The sequence below is a fragment of the Trichoplusia ni genome, chromosome 3 (genome assembly GCF_003590095.1).
Source record: "Trichoplusia ni isolate ovarian cell line Hi5 chromosome 3, tn1, whole genome shotgun sequence".
NCBI classification, from domain to species: domain Eukaryota; kingdom Metazoa; phylum Arthropoda; class Insecta; order Lepidoptera; family Noctuidae; genus Trichoplusia; species Trichoplusia ni.
Genome location: NC_039480.1, coordinates 9,331,130 through 9,348,632, shown reverse-complemented (window position 1 = coordinate 9,348,632; position 17,503 = coordinate 9,331,130). Strand labels below are relative to the sequence as shown.

The 17,503-nt window shown below is 37.5% G+C and overlaps 2 protein-coding genes across 2 annotated transcripts; both read right to left on the bottom strand.

Annotated features, from left to right (window-relative positions):
• Window positions 1-3,376: 3,376 nt before the first annotated feature.
• On the bottom strand, window positions 3,377-6,367 carry LOC113508704 (zinc finger MYM-type protein 1-like). Its single transcript, XM_026891789.1, has 3 exons — window positions 6,197-6,367; window positions 5,552-5,788; window positions 3,377-5,212 (listed from the first exon to the last, which is right to left on the bottom strand). Exons 1-3 carry the CDS (start codon window positions 6,365-6,367, stop codon window positions 3,377-3,379), a joined length of 2,244 nt encoding a protein of 747 aa, XP_026747590.1.
• A 420-nt stretch (window positions 6,368-6,787) lies between these two features.
• On the bottom strand, window positions 6,788-12,855 carry LOC113491810 (piggyBac transposable element-derived protein 4-like). The gene has a single exon (XM_026868976.1). The coding sequence runs from the start codon at window positions 10,401-10,403 to the stop codon at window positions 9,099-9,101; it is 1,305 nt and encodes a 434-aa protein (XP_026724777.1). The 5' UTR covers window positions 10,404-12,855; the 3' UTR covers window positions 6,788-9,098.
• Window positions 12,856-17,503: the final 4,648 nt, after the last annotated feature.

Below are 17,503 nucleotides of genomic sequence, written 5' to 3'. Positions count from 1 at the left end.
AAGGGGTCGTATTGAGTGGTAAATTCGTGTACAATGTGTAGATGTGTTTTGACAGTTAGCAAAGAGGTGGTTGATTCGATCGTCGATTGCTGATGGTATACGTGAAGGTGGCAATATAGTGATGGATGTCTTGTGCTATTCTTGTTGTTCGTTCTTCAACTTCTTTAACATGGTGACACGCTACGTTTACGTAAATCTATCGACATCACACATTTTCTTAGTATATTGTATTATTCCCATTGGGCAGGCTACTTCTACGTATACCAGCTTAGGATCCATGAAGACGAAAAACTTTACATACTTTAATTTGCTCGCTACTTGGGATCCTACGTCTTAAGGGGTACATTTTTCTGGCACCATTCAATATCTGATGGGTGGTCCTTAACCAATTATTTTCAAAAAATCTGCTAGAAAACTCAAAAAAAAAACTATTATTTCTGTTTTATGATTATGGCTAGTAAAAAACTCGTGTTTGACATATAAAATTGTTTCATATATTTTTTTAAATTGTTAATGTGGCTTTTGTTCCTTAATATTTGGTGCAGAGCATCTTGCATTTCTGAGAACATCTTTGTTATTTGCTTGCTTGGGTAATTTAAGAATTTTTTACTTTTAAAATGTTCTCTTATCTTTATATATTTATTTGAATCAGGATCGTCTGTATACATATACTTTTTAAAAATACTGCAGTTTTTGGAAACTTTTTGGATTTATGTACCAGGTAACCAGTTATATATTGCAGCTGAGCTACTAATCTCGGGTTATCTTTTTTAATTTCAAAGCTCACTATATTTGCATGAAACACATCACTAATATCTACTTCAGAAGTAACTGTTGAAAGTGAATTTCTTTCCACGAAGCACTTTTTTAATTTTTGAGAACAAATAATAATCAGTAGGGGCCAAATCTGGACTATAGGAGGGCTGGGAGGGCGATTTAAAGTTCCAAAGCCACACTTCTGCAAGGCAGCCATAGCAACATGACTCTTGTGAACTATTTTGAGACCATTTTCCTCTTCGTTTTTCCTTGATTGAATTTTATAATTTCTTTAGCAGTGTAGCGTAGTATTGTCCAGTGATATTGACACCTTTATCTTTATAATCAATCATCAAATTCCGCTCAGAATCCCAAAAAACTGTAGCCATAATCTTTCCGGCCGATTGTGAGACCTTAAACTTCTTGGCGGTCCTACCTTTTTTATGCCACTGCATGGACTCCTGCTTTGAATCAGGTTCATAGTGATGAACCCAAGTTTCATCTCCAGACACAATTCGGTCCATAAACTCAACCCTGTTCTCACTACACAGGTCCAAAAACTCGCGAGAACACTCGACGCGCTGCTGTTTTTGAAGTGGTGTGAGCATTCTCGGCACTCATCTTGCACATACCTTAGACATGCCTAGATGGTCATGGAGAATATTCAAAATAGTCGTAGACGATACTCCAGTCATCTCCGCGATTTGCTTTTTCTTTAGACGAGCATATTCAGGAACAAGTTTTCGACTTTTTCAACAATGTCTGAGGACTTTGCCTCAATTGGCCGACCCGATCGCGGATCGCCTTCGATCGAATCTCTGCCTTGCTTGAAAAGGCTATGCCACTTTTAAATCCTCGTTTTTCCAGAACCAAGGTCTCCGTAAACAGATGACATCTCTTCCATAATGATCTGAGGTGTTTTTCCTTGCTTAATAAGATATTTAATCACCGCACGATTTTCTCCATAGTTGGTGTTTTCTTCCCGATTTACTTGTTTATCCAGCGATATCTCGAAGATTCATGACTCGATTGAGCTGAAACTTAGTATTTATAGTTATTGAGTCATTAAGTAGTGACCGATAAAAAAATACCTTCTCCCCTCTCTAACCCCTCCATTCAGCGAACTTTTTGACCGACCCCTCGTATTATTAGGAGAGAGTGGGGGAATTGCGGACGCTGAAGGGAAATAACGCACAAAATTTGTTATATCAGTAATAATCAGTCTGTCTTTATTAATTATTAATCTTTAGTTATACTTCTACAAAAACAATTAATCTTATGAAACGAGATCAATCAAAAAATAGAATATTATTAGCAAAAACAAAACCTTGTCTGTCCGTAATTACCCGTAGCCCTCGGAGTAAATTCGGACTGACTCTGGGTTAAGTACGGACAGCATGGGGTATTTACGGACTAGGTCCACATCACAGACAAAAATCACAAATAAAACCTTTAGAGGAACTTCCTGCAGTGCAGTTCTCATGAGCCCACTTGTTACACTTTACACACATAATCCAGTCTTCGGCGGGTGGGTCACTGTACTTTTCCTGACAGAAAATACAAAAGTAATCAACATTTCCTTCATTTTCAAAATTATTCAGGTTTCTTACACCCTTAGATGACTTTTTTAGCTTATTAGATGATGTGTTATTTTCTTTTTCTTGAGCTTTTCTTTTCTTGTCTAATTTCTTTTGCTCCTTTTCTTCTAGTTTCTGTTTTTCCGGTGTGCTGGTAAAAATGATGGAATGCTTTTTGTTTGCTGCCCGTTTGCTACGATGAATTTGAAGAGTTGGGACCTTTATTAAATCACAAAGCGGTACTGATGAAGATTGACTTGTTTGACTAGTCGTAGTTTGGTTTAAATCAGCTTCACGTATAGCATTATTCTCATTTATTTCGTATTGATCAGGTACGTTGGGAACGGATTCATCGACAATGTTTCTGTTACTAGAGGGCTGAGACTCTTGATGAGATCTTACTTCACTAAGAGTAGTGCTATTAGCTGCATCACTTATTTGAGATTCGTTATGAAATTCTATTTGGCTGTTAGGATCAGGACCCACATGGAGTTTCTGGTGTAATTATATCACCGAAACTTTCGAAAGTACCCTTGAATTTATTTTGATCAACTGGGAAAATTCCAGCACTCTTGAAGCCATTTATAGCTTTATCAATAGACGAGCATCGGTTAAAAGCTTTTGTATAAAGACCAACAACATCAAATGCTGTAATTTTTGCTCCAGGATGGTTAACCATATAGGTTTCACATTCTCTGTTGTATGCTGTTTTTAGTGGTCTATGAAAGGTCAAGTCTAATGGTTGCATTCTATGCGATGTATGTGGAGGCAATGTCAAAACATGGATAAAATTTTTACGACAAAACTCGTAGGCTTTCAGACTAATATGGCTCTCGTGGTTGTCTAGAACTAACAAAACAGGATTGACATCAGATTGTTTAGCGAATTCTTTAAAATGCTGGAGCCCAGTGGCGTAGCGTGCCATTTTGGCGCCTGGGGCGGGAGACCCACTTTGCCGCCCCCATTCTATAGGTGCTTAATTAAAATTAAATTGCACAGGCAATGAGATACTTTTTATTGAAGAAAAAATTGGATGAGCGGTTTTACAAGCGGATTCTACGAGCCTTAGCAGCGAAGTCAGAAATAACTTTGTCAAAATCAATATTAGCAGCCAATTCTTGTTCAATCGACAATATAGCCAAGTTTGATAATCTAGCGGAGCTCATAGTAGATCTGAGGTAATTTTTTATTAGCTTCAACTTCGAAAAACTTCTCTCACAGCTTGCCACACTAATCGCCAAAGTCAAATATATACGAATCAAGATGACCATATTTGGAACCGAAATTCCGAGATTCAGTTTTTGAATGAACTGGATTAGCTCCAGTGGTCCTTTACCACTTATATCTTCCTCTGATTCAGAACAGGCAATAAATTGCTGGAGACGCTTCCGCTCCATCTGAAACTCGTCCTTGTCGATGTCTTCTAATACATGGGAAAGATCACACTCGAACTTGCTGTCCAAAAGTTTTGCTGGCATCAAAAATCCGAACTTGTCCGATATTTCTTGAATTTGCTGGAATCGAGTCGTCATTTCTTGAATGATCTTGTCCAATGATGCGAACACCTCTCGACGGATTTCCTGCTCGTGAGACAAAGCTGCATCTGCAGAAGATTCATCGCCATGCATGCGTTTTTTCCTGCGAATTCTTCTCGTTTTGAGTTCGATTCCGAGTTTTTCGCAAAGAGTCTTAGCAAAGTCAATTGCTTCTTGCACTAAACGGTCTCTACTTTCCACTAAGAGGGTTTTCAAAGCGCAGAGTTTCTGAGCACACTTATCCACACTTAGTCCTCGTTGCTGCAGGTAAATCTGTGCGTCATCTACTTCAGGTAGCACTGCAGCCCAAAAGCCAAGAAAAGTTAGGAAGTTAAATGACTGCATGGCTGTCAGGAGAAGACTGGCTCCCGATCTTGTTTCGAAAGTTTGAGATGAATCTGTTAATTGTTCCAGTACCTCAAGAACTCCCTCAAACTTATTTTTAAGCATCTTGACAGCTACATGTCTAGCGCTCCAACGCGTTTCAGTGACTCGTTTCACTGCTTGACCTGTGACGGCAACCAAAGCGTTCCATCTAACAGTTGATGCAGAAAAGAAGGCAAATAGCTTCTCTAGAATTCCAAAAAACGTCACCGAATTCACTGATTCAGAAGCAGCGTGTACCCCAGCCAAGTTTAGTGAGTGGTTTGTGCATGCAACGAATAGAGCTTTCGGATTTAGTGCTTTAATCCGGGCTTGAACTCCATTGTGGATCCCTGACATTGTGGCAGCATTGTCATAAGCCTGTCCTCTCAGATTCTGTATGTCCAGTCCGTCTGATGTTATCTTCGCGATTATATCGTTGCTGAGATCTTCTGCATTTTTTCCTTTTGGTTGGAAGAAGTCAATGAAAGATTCTACCACAGCGACTTTTTCTCCTTCGATATGTACGTATCGCAGAACTTGGCTCATTTGGTCATTGTGGGAGATGTCTGGTGTACTGTCGAAGATTACGCAATAATATTTAGCTTTTTGAATACGACGGATGATGGTGGATCGAACTTGCTGTCCCAGTAAATTTATAAATTCATTCTGGGTTTCTGGAGACAGATATGAAACTGACACTCTTGCTCCCAGCTTTATCTTTGTCAGGTGTTCCATTAGAAGAGGATCGTATTTAGCTAGGAGGTGCACTAACTCTAGAAAGTTCCCGCGATTGCCACTATCATCTCCTCGAATGTCTTCTCGATGTCCTCTGAAGGCCAGATTCTGTTTGGCTAAGAACTGGATAATATTCAGCAACCTGTACAGTACATCCCTCCATTTCTTCTCCTCACTTTCGAAAACTTCTTGTTGTTTCTGATCGATGGTTGCTTTACAGTTCAGGCGAACTTCCAACTCCTTCTATTTCAAGAAGCTCTGTTCATGGCCCAGGTTTTTTTCATGGTCTCCGATTCTTGGATTTAGCTTCCACCATTTGTTGAATCCTTCTTCAGATGCGAAGTTCGAGCCGGAATTGCCAAACAGCTTGCAAGAAAAACAATACAAAGACTGCTTCAGAGGCGAGTACACCAGCCATGTTCGGAGAACCTTTTCGCCATTAGATAATGGTTTGTAGAACCACTCTTTGGTTAGTTTTCGGGTACCGCCTTTCGTTGAAGTCCCTGAGCGAACAACATCGGCAAATTTGGAATCGATGTGCTGTACTGAGTCAGACCCGCGACGTACTAGAAGCGTTCTGACTTCGTCGGTCATAGGAGAAGGCCAGCAACCTACATCGTCGAGATTCACATCTTTGACTTCGGCAGGAGCAGAAGGCACGATTTCAATTATGTCTTCTTTGGCAACATTCACTTTTTCTGCAGGCTTATGACTAGATGCTTGAGGCACATCTGGTGAGTCGACTTCGTCTTGACCCTGCTCTGTGGTGGGACCAGAACTACTTCCAACTGCGACGCCAGGCACGTCTTCTTCTTGTGCCTGTAAAATAAGTTATGTATTCCCATGAATATTGGCTAGAAGACACGTTCGAATTTCAAATAAGTATTTTAACTATCACAAAACAAAAGTGGTTTTGGTGACGGCGCGGCTAAATGAAAAATTATGTTACCTACCATAAATAATCAAGTGATCAAAAAACAAAGAAAATATTCCTAGACATTTACAAAACATTCCCAATACAAAATTTCATCTTATTTTGTTTAGCGGCTTAGGCTATAGAGCTGACAACTAAAAACAAACGCACATACATACACATTTTGATTTTTTACTTTAGATAAAGAACCTTGCAATTTATTGCGAGCGACCCAGCCAATAAAATGTCTAAAATAACTGGAGTAATTCTAGGCCACACACGATTCTAGATGGAGGAATCATATATCTACTTACACTGGAATCACTTCCGCTGCTGCAGGATGCCACCGAAGACGTTAACGTGGCTTTCGAACCAGAACTAAAACTGAAATATTTCAGTAATGCACCTTGAGACTTTTTCGCATCTGCTGCTTTCTTAGCCCTTTTTTTGCGGAATTCCGCACCGCTTTCTTTGACTCTTTTCATTTTCAAAAACTAATTCAAAGATTGGGTAAAGATCTAAATGTTTAGTTTTAGAAGATTCAATAGTATTTAAAAGATCGAAACACAATCAAAACGACTTTCGTTCCGTATCCAAAACTCTCGCAAAACAAACATACGAGTAATGCGTGATTGCGTAATGGCACTTCACGATGCACTAAAACAAACAAAGTACCTACAAATGAATGCGTAGTACTAATTCAATGAGTGCGAAAGAGAGGCATCGACACGGGCCGACTCGTAAAACAAAAGATTTCAGATTCAGATCAACTCGGTTCGCGCGCGTTGCCTCGCCGGCGCGGCGGACGGGCGGCGCGGCGTGATGCGATGTTGCCGTTCGTATGTAAACAAACAAACATTATAAAGAGCTCTGTCAGTTATTTAGCAATTTTTCTTTTAAATAAATTTTAAAAAATCCTTTGTGCGCAAAATTTTATATAAAAATGGAAAATTATACTGTGTAATGAAATGAATGAATCATAGATCAGATCTCAACCCGCTTCAACGGCGACATTTTGTCGCCCCCGCGGGCTGCCGCCCGGGGCGGGCCGCCCCCTCCGCCCCACCCACGCTACGCCACTGCTGGAGCCAATCTACAAATATCGACTCATTGATCCAACCAGAGTCTGAAACACAAGCTACCATGTTGCTATTACTGTCTTTCATAAGCTGAGCATTCATTCTTTTTCTTTTAAAGATAAAAAATGGTGGAATGTATGAGCCTCTAGCATTAAAGCAATTCACAACTGTAGTTAAAGATCCACATTCTGCACTGGTACATTTTCCAACCTATTTCAATCCTTTTGGTGCAAGAATCCTGGAATTGCGTTGAACTGTACTAATCCCAGTTTCATCTATATTGTAAATTGAATCAGATTTAAATTTGTATTTAATCATGAGAGCTTTCAGATTCACAAAAAATATATCGGTTTCTTCTTCATTAAATGCGGTAATTCTATTAATGGAAGTAGCTTCAGGCCTACGAAGTGATATATTTGGATGTCTAACCAAAAAATTATAATACCAATCCATTCCTGCCATACCAGTTTCTTTATTGAAATTATGTTTTATGTTGTTTGCGGTGGCAAAATCGAAAGCTTGCCATCTTAGAGTCGGTATTGTTATCCCAAAGAAAGCCTTGCATGACTTTAAAATAAAATTAACCAGTTCGTTTTCTTGTACTTCGTTAAAAACGGTTTTTTTTTACCTCTCTTTGGTATTGTAGAAACACTTCCTTTTTTCACTTGGTTAAACAAAGTAGCTCTGGGAATACCATATTTTTCTGCCGCCTGACGAAAAGTTATTTTCTTATCTCTTATTTCTTGCACAGCTTTTTGTAATGATTCGATGGTGTATGATTGTTCATTTTTTCTTATATATTTCCGAGGCATCTAAAACTGATTCGGGGTAATTGCGGACATCCGGCTTGTCCGCAATTAACCCAACTGGGTATTTTTAAATCAAAGAGAGAAATTTGTAGGTTATGAAAGCGTGCAATAAAAACAAACATTTTCGATGCAAACTTTATTGACAGAGCTATCCATAGAAAATATCACTTTTTATTATTACTTAGTATACAGACCTGTCCCTCGAATTAAAAAACACTAAAAATTAGATCAATATACACTTTTTTTTTTAATTTTACGTACCTTTCAAACTGTGCGCAGCTGGCTGTCGTACGTAAGTTTCGGCGTAGCACTAAAATGACGTAAAGAAAAAGATGACAGCACCGGGCTGCCGCGCGGGGGGGGGGGCGGGAATGAGTAGATATTTGCTAGTCCGTATTTAGCACGCGTCTGCAATTCCCCCACTCTCCCCTATATTCTACTATGATGTCTCAAAAGTTCGCTGGGTGGTTATAACTTTCCTTTTTGAAGAACCTCTTCACGACTTCTCATTGGCACTCCATTCTTTGGGTATGAGTCACATTTTGGGCAACAAATAGATTTTCTGGGTCTGAATGATTCTCTTTTTTTATGAATGTAATCATTTTACCCCAAGCCGTCATAAGCCCTTCAATAATCTGTATGAATTGTTGTCCCCTCCATTACATGTTTTATTTGTCATTATCTGGACAGACTTCTAGTCTTAAGTCTTCACTCCCTATTTTCTTATAAGCCTATAAGAAAATAACCACGAAGGGGATGGCGGGGTCTATTCGCTCGCTCAAATGACCCCGCCATCCCCTTCTAACCTAACCTATCGGAGTCGGGGTGCTCTAAGTCGGGGGGTTAACTATTTTGTTTTATATATTTTCTTACTTATAATATTTGCTACTATGTATGTAAATTGAAAAGTAAAATTGGTAACCTGGTAACCTGTATTATATTTCCTTCGCGATTTTGATAAATTGACATAAGTGACAACTTTTAACCCTTGGCATGCCTGGTGGGCAAAAGTTACACGCTATGCCTGGTGGGTCTCTCAGACCCCGATTTCAAAATAGCATTTTATTCTATAGATTTTATTATGTAAGGTGATTTAATGATTCAAGACGCATGCTTAAAGGGAAAAAAGAGAAAGTAAAAAAAAACACATTAGAAATTAATCAACTTTATTAAAATATTTGAAATTAAACTTTAAATCACATTTTTAAGCAACATTTCGTGACTATAACTTTGTTAACATATAATTAGTATCAAAAGTAATGAGATCATAATCAGACTTTAATCCAGTGTAAGGCACTATCATATACTTAATCTAAATAACAAAATAATTAGTCTTCATCACTTGCATTTACACTCTGTAAAGCTTTGGTTTGGTAACACTTTGCGCACTGAAAAATCGAGTGGTCAAGACAAATGTGACACCTACATGTCTCACAAATGTACTGGGTTTTCCGATCTTTTTTCGCGGGACAAACGTGGCATCTTCGCTTTATTCCAGGAGTTGATTTTTTCAACGGTGGGCAACCTTGATCACCTGTGCGTTCGGCTATTCTTTTACGAAGATCAGTGGAAAGGCGAATATTCGATTTTCTTGATTGCAAATGTGGTTCAAGAAGCGCTAAAGCCAAACCCTTTATGAAACTTCTTCGATAGCTCTTATCTTCTGGAATGTTAAGTATTTGGATAACTTTGCCATTGATTGCAGCAGTATTTAGCATCCAAAAAAACAAAGTCAGTGGCCATCTTCTTGAGTTGCGCGACACATCATAAGAACGTATGAGTTTATCGACATTGTCAACGCCGCTCTTTGTCCGATTGTAGAAACTTATGATCTCAGATTTCTGCTTTGCGCCTGTAGCTTCGTCAATTTCCATTTGGTGATGGAGAGATGACAGCAGAAAAACATTTTTTCGGGGTTTCGGAACATAAGATACTAAAGTCAAATCTTGTTGAAATCCAAACATTGACGAATTCTCTTCGCGCTTCCCGGCTTTGAACTTTTCAGGTATACAGGTTTTGTTGGATTTCATTGTACCAACTGCCGTAAGTTTATGATGATTTAGCAAATATTCATAAGTAGGATGACTTGTGAACCAATTATCCATTGTCACATTGCGTCCTGATCGGGAAATCGGTGTCACAAGACGATCAACTACATCATGTGGCTTGTTACTGACTTTATAGTCTCCTTGGGGCTTATCTCCTGCGTAAATTTCTAAATTCAAGGAGTAATATGTAGAAGCATCTACAAGCGCAAATATTTTAATTCCATATTTGGCAGGTTTACTCGGTAAGTATTGACGGAATTTGCAACGTCCTCGAAATGCCACCAGTTCTTCGTCAATCGTTAGATTCTCAAAAGGCGTATAATGCAATTGGCAATTAGCAACAAAATCTACAAATAGTTTACGAAATGGTGCCAATCTATCTTGTGCTAATCTTTCTTCACGAGAATTGGCATCGTCGAATCTCAGATGATTGACAATGAAAGAAAATCTTCTTAGACTCATTGTCATTGAAAAAAAAGCAATGCCTGTGCCATCATTGGACCACAGATCTTGTAAGTTTTGTCTAGCCGATTTATAAAGCCCTGCCAAAAAAATAAGACCAATTGTGGCACGAAGTTCTATCATAGAAACATCACAATATGAATATTCATTAGAAGCATTTGAATTCTCTCTAGTTTTTTTATCCTTGTATTGGTATGACACAAAATATATGACAACATTGAATCATTTATAAAGAGTTCAAAACATTCTAATGGAGTCTTTGCATTTTTTGCTTGACCATTTACTCCCGGAGTGCCCGTCAATATATTTTCACTACGTGTTCGTACATTAGGTCTACGTGGATTTTTAAACCATATTGTTCCATCTTTACCTCTGTAAGTTTCTTCTGTAGGCACAGTAGCAAGGATGGACAGAGGCACCTCCATTTCAGAATCCGAAGAGGTGGAGCCTGCATCATTTTCTTCCTCCTCCGAAACAGCTTCTTCATCCTCTAGAGCGACGTCAAACTCTTCTCCACTTGAATCAAATGCAACTAAGTCTTCCTCATCCAACTCTTGGAATAATAATCCGGCTATATCCTCGTCTGTTATTTGTTTATTCATGATTAAACTGAAAAAATAATAATAGAATAATGTAATGTACAAACTAATATTATTTAACGGACAAATGCCAATATTTATAAGAAAAAAGAAAAATAAATACTTACAAAATAAAGTCACGCCGTATGCCTGGTGGGGTCTGTGGGACCCGCACGCTCTTTACGCACGTCCTTTTACGCTCGTAGCTCGCCGCGGACTGAGGAAGCGGGCGGTAGGTATGCCGCGGTTAGTAACGGTCAGCTACTAAAAACGGTGAGGCGCGAAATTCAAATTTAAACGAACTACAACGGTTCGCGCGTTGGTGTGGGTCTGACAGACCCTACCAGGCATGCCAAGGGTTAAAAGTAATGGTAGGGTTGGTATTTCATTTAAAATGCGTTCATAATTCAACTGCCAACTATTTTTGTGAAACATATATAAATATTCTAATTTTTAATATCTTTAAACAATGCAACCTACTCGAATATGATTAGAGTGATTTTTGAGTTTGTTTTGTAAATAAAATAGGTACACTTGGGACATAATGAGGGCAAAATATTAGGAATAGTGTGGTTCTAAATTTTTATTTATATATTTATACGGCTCTTAAATCTTATGTGATAAAAGTTTAGTTTAGGTAAGGTTTAGTTTTAGTGATTGTATTGAAACATTAGTAAAATCCATTTCTTTGTTGGATTGTTCTATAAACTCCAACGACAAGCATGTCGTGAAAATTACCCACAGATATGTCACATTTTTTTCCGTACCTCCTTTATAGCCCCGATAAATGCGTCAGGTGTTTAAATTGGTCCTGATCTTTTAACTTCTCTCTCTATTTGAGAGTAAGCTGAATGGCCCTCATTCTACGTATGACCTCTTATGAGGCACATGTGTGTTATTCATCTCATATTTAGCAGAGTTTCGACTGCGTAAGTGTACATTGAGATCATAAACTTATTTTTTTGTTGTCCGGTACAATTGTCTGAATAAAAGACCGCATCGAGGTCTTCAGCCGTAGCAAAAAAAATTCTCCAGATATTTGTAAACTCAGATAGCTATTTCGTTGAAACTTCTATTGGCTTTAGACCCATAATTCAACTTACACCACATAACTCAACTTTCTCCAATAATCTTTTCTTAAGATTTATATCAGAGTATTGTTTCAAGTCTTTTTTGTACAACGCTGGCCTTTTTTGAACTTAGTCTATAAGCTCTTCTACTTTTTCGTTTACAACAAGCGTTTGGGAGGCAGACGTCGCACTGTGGGATGGATTTCGGGTTTCATAGACATCCGATTAGTAACCTCGAAAGTGATGACTTTTATGCATGAATATCTTTCGGAAGACCACATACATACTTTAAAATTGTATCATTATAGTATATACTCATAAACGGCTCATTGAGAAATTTTTATTCAAAAATTTGTATGAAGCTGAACGAATAAAAAGGCATATCTCCGGTCTCGCACAATTGGCCCTAATTATTTTTCAGGGAGTCAATCTTTGAATTATTTGAATTTTTTTGATATATTGCATTATAAGGCCAGAGGTGCGAAACATTTTTTTTTTAATTTTTAAACATTTTTTTTGTAATTATCAAAAGTTTTAGTTTAGGCCAGCTTGGCGTCTATATCTAGTGCAATAAAAATAGGAATATGAATAGGGCCATGACAATATATGATAAATATATATTTAAGTGACAATTATTTGACTTGATTTAACATACATACATAACACAAACAAAAAAAATCTTAAATCTTAAAAAAATAAAAAGACAAGTATTCATAAAACTAAAATTAATGTCATAATAACAATCACACTCCAAATCATCACGATCATTCAGAGTCCGAATCAGAGTCGGAGTCCATTTCAGAGTCAGAGTCTAAATGAGAAATGTCTGTGAATTCAAACTCAGGTTGTTGAAGCTTAAGTAAATCAAGGGTTTCAGTAAAGAAAGTTTTCTTTTTCTTCGCATCAAAAGTGGGTCTTATCGATTAAATAAGTGGATCCGAAGAAAGGAGAAGAAAATTTAAAATGTCTTCATTGGAACTCACTCTACTTTTCTTACGGGAGTTGTGTTCCCTGAATCTTCGGAAATCCTTGTTGCGGGCTTCTGAAGCCTCTTCAGAGAGGTTTCCAATTGGTACGATCGCATTACAAGTAATGATGTCAGCTCCATGAAGTAGCAGTTTGTGCACGGTTGCAGACATGTAGTACCAACTATATAAGGACACGTACCTTTCAGCAGTTTTGTATGCGTAATCTTTGAATTTTACGGTATCCACATCCTCACCGGAAGTTATCGCTTGCAAAATAACAGCAAACCTGTGAATCAGTTCCGCATCGAGTCCTGTTATATCGGTAGTTTTCACTGGATCTTCGAAGAATTTTCTCGCTGTGTTACCGTCATTGGTCGTACCATGGCCTTGCTTCACTACATCAATCAGTAAGCCGAGTTCATTTTTAAAAAGATCTTGAACTATCTTCTTTTTCGCATCTCTTACATTTTGTTCTTCTTTTCCTCTTAAGTCTGTATGATATATTTAAAAGGCACCCCATCACATTTCTCACACTATCTTCGCTGCATGCACGCATGCAGTCATGTCACTCTTTTTTCTACAAGTTCCAAGTTGTTCATCTCGGTCGGTTTCGCTAAACAAATGTAGCATGCAGCTTTGGACTTAGCCTCTGAAAGATAAGCGCAAATCTTGGCATCAACCATTGTCATCATGAGGTCTTGGGTTACTTTGGTTTCATATTCGGTTGGTCGAAGATCTGAAATTTGCTTTTCCATTTCCGTTACTTCGGCCTTCACCACAGCCTCACTTTCTTTTATAAATTGAAACTGCACAGGACGACAAAAAGCTGGTGAACAAGGTTTTTGGTTTTCCCAAACTATTTTGTCTTCACACATTATTTTTAACCCTTTAGTTGGCAGAATGTAAAAAAATATAAATTATATGGATTCTTCATAGTTTGTCAAAATTATGGTAAAGAGATATGAGAAAAATAATAAAAAAAATCTAGATATCCTAGGTCTTGAGAAAACCTATGTACATCACAATGCACACCGCCAACTATTCAGAAATATTGCAATTATATTGTTTGTACATCGTAATGTACGTTGCCAGGTTGATAATAAAATGCAGTTTTAAGGTTTATTAGAAATTTATTAAAGAAAATACACCAGAATCATAATAATTACTTGGTATGGAAATTACGAAAGCAATTACGTTTTTGCTTGCCAAGAACGAAACACAAATGTACATTACATTTAATACAAAAGACAGTAGTTCTACCACTTTTGCAATATTTGCAACACATTGTTTCATCCCCGGATTTTTAGGCCCTCATCTATATCTTCGGTGACATTTCTATTTTTAACTATTCTATTATGCTTTGTCAATCCTTCAAACAATTCAAACCTAAAATCTTTCAATGCAGACTTTTTACCAGCCCGCCTATACAAAAGCCAAGCGTTATTGATACACATATCAATAAGCTGCGAAAATATTCCCAAATACCATCGATGACTTTTGAAGGGCGTTCTATACAACGAAATCAACATATCGGCCAAATCTACCCCGCCCATGTGTTTGTTATAATGTTTGACGATTTGAGGGCATTCGACATCTATCTTTTTTTTCTCGTCTTTGTCGTAACGTTTGATAGTTTCAATCGGGTGTGAGTCTATACAACGTGTCCCAAAATTCAACGATAAGCCGGCGCCAAAAGGTAGACCTGCTCATGAGTACATAAGGAAAAATAATAAAAAAATATAACTAGTTTTTTTTTTTAGTTACAAGAAAAATTTAGAATTCCTTTGAAATTTTACACCCATCATGATATTTTGAACGACCACGATGACAATTTCTCAAATATGCTTAAGATTTTTTTTTTATCTTATACCTAAATAGTGCTATTATACACCACAACTCTTAAAAACACCAAATTGCCCGCAGTTTTTACACAAAAAACGTTAAAAATCATTTTTTTCCCTAAAATTATGAAATATTTTTACTCTTAGTGTACTTTGACTCATGGTCTTGTAAAAAAAAAGTATGGACACCACTACGGCAAGTTGTTTTTAAAATTGGCGCAACTAATCAAGATTCTAAAAAGGTATAATACTCCAAAATAACTGGCCACAAAAATAAAATATGTCTACCATTTGTAAACAAGACCCAAATTCATTAATTGTTCATGTTGTTAGTAATAAATATTATAATGTTCCAAAAATGAATAAAACAATGGAAACTATTTTTGTAAATAATTTATTAAATAATTAACATTACAGTAAATGTTCGAACTGTTTTCCACCGGCGTTAATACAGGCACGACATCGCCTTAAAAAGGACCTTTTTATCTTTCTTGCATATCTTCTTGCATATCTTCTTGCATTGATATGTGCCGCAGTCTGAGTTATTTCATGCCGAAGCTCATCTAATGTCGCAATCGGTTTCGCGTAGACCCTGTCTTTGAGACAACCCCAATAAAAAAAGTCCAGGGGGTTTAGGTCGTGTGATCGGGGTGGCCATAAGATAGGACCAAGTCGCCCGATCCAACGCCCCGGGAACTCTTGGTCTAGGTATTGTCTCACAGGACTAGCGTAATGAGCTGGGCAACCATCATTTTGAAACCACATATTTTGAAGGTCACTTAAGGGGACGTCTTCTAGTAATTCTGGCAAATTATTTTGTAGGAAGTTCAAATAACTGTCCCCATCCAAGTTTCCTTGTAATTCAAAAGACCCAATCACTTTTCCATTTAATATTCCCGTCCATAAATTAACCTTAAATTGATATTGGGATTTCTCTTGTCTCATCACATGTGGATTCTCATTGCTCCAGCTGTGTAGGTTGTGAAGATTTAAATAACCATCATCGGTGACGTTTTAAAATTCGATGTGCTGTACTTTTTGGGACTCCCGTAGTTGCTTCTATGGCACGTACTGAGGTAGTTGAATCAATGTTTATTTCATTGAGAACTTCTTCATCACATTCCGATCTAGGTCTTCCAGCGTTTCTTCTAGCTGAAGGCAAACGACCCTCCGAAAACGCTTGATGCACATTAATAAATACTCGATAATCAGGATATCTTTGAGCGTTCGGGTATCTTTCTCGATACAGTCTGCTCGCAGCGTTAGCATTACACCGACATTCGCCATAAATGAGGTGCATGTTAGCGTATTCTACCGACGTGTATGGTAGCGGCATGATAACGCGTAACAGCCCAAAATACGGCAAAAGTCCAAATCACAAAACAATGTCACAGTCCAAAATAATGCCAGGTCAGTTCAGTTCACAGATCACTTAAATTCAGTCCAAAATGTAAAGCCAAAAGTCGTTAGTACGAGAGCTACGTCAATTGAATACGGATATGCGCAAGCAATACGGAGGAGCAGAGCGTACTGACTTGCTGAGAACATGATCTCTCTACTTGAATTATTGTCATACAACAATATACCTATCTATCCCTCTCTACCTTACACATCTCGCTATCTCTCTCTCTAAATTTTGAATGTTATCGTACATTCCATTAAAATTCTAGGAATTTGCAACATCTGGCTAATTTTGTACAAAAAGTAAAAGTGATTTCTACGAATAAGAACAATTGAGAAATTTGGGTATTGTTTACAAATGGTAGACATATTTTTTTTTGTGGCCAGTTATTTTGGAGTATTATACCTTTTTAGAATCTTGATTAGTTGCGCCAATTTTAAAAACAACTTGCTGTAGTGGTGTCCATACTTTTTTTTTACAAGACCATGAGTCAAAGTACACTAAGAGTAAAAATATTTCATAATTTTAGGGAAAAAAATGATTTTGAACGTTTTTTGTGTAAAAACTGCGGGCAATTTGGTGTTTTTAAGAGTTGTGGTGTATAATAGCACTATTTAGGTATAAGATAAAAAAAAAATCTTAAGCATATTTGAGAAATTGTCATCGTGGTCGTTCAAAATATCATGATGGGTGTAAAATTTCAAAGGAATTCTAAATTTTTCTTGTAACTAAAAAAAAAAACTAGTTATATTTTTTTATTATTTTTCCTTATGTACTCATGAGCAGGTCTACCTTTTGGCGCCGGCTTATCGTTGAATTTTGGGACACGTTGTATATGAACTGATTAGTGTGACAACTTTGTTGTCATTCCACTTTACGACTGCTAACTTATTTTTATTACAAACCACCTGCGCACTAGAACCATGTTTCTTTTTTTTAAATTGTTGATCAGTTGGTAATAAGGCTTGTCAGCCCCTTAGACAATTCGTTCGAATGGTACCAAGACTAAAGATACCGTACTCTTCTCGCAATATATGTGTTAGTTCTGGTGATATGAAAAAGTTATCAGCGTACACAATGGCTGGTTTTTTCTTTATGGTTTGACATAAACGCAATAACCACCATACCTCCCAAACCAATTGTAGCTTCTTTTTCTGTAAAAAACCAGTCCACGAAAGGTATCGTCACCACCATACAAAAGAAAATCATAAATAATACCCGAGACGCCCGCACGCACAAATTTTTTAAACCTCAATTTTTTAGGTTTCATCTTTACGTAATGCTTTCTTTTACCCGCTTTACGACCTTTATAAGGTATCATAATCTCGTCGATGGAGTATTTTCCTTCTTCTTCAATTTGCAGA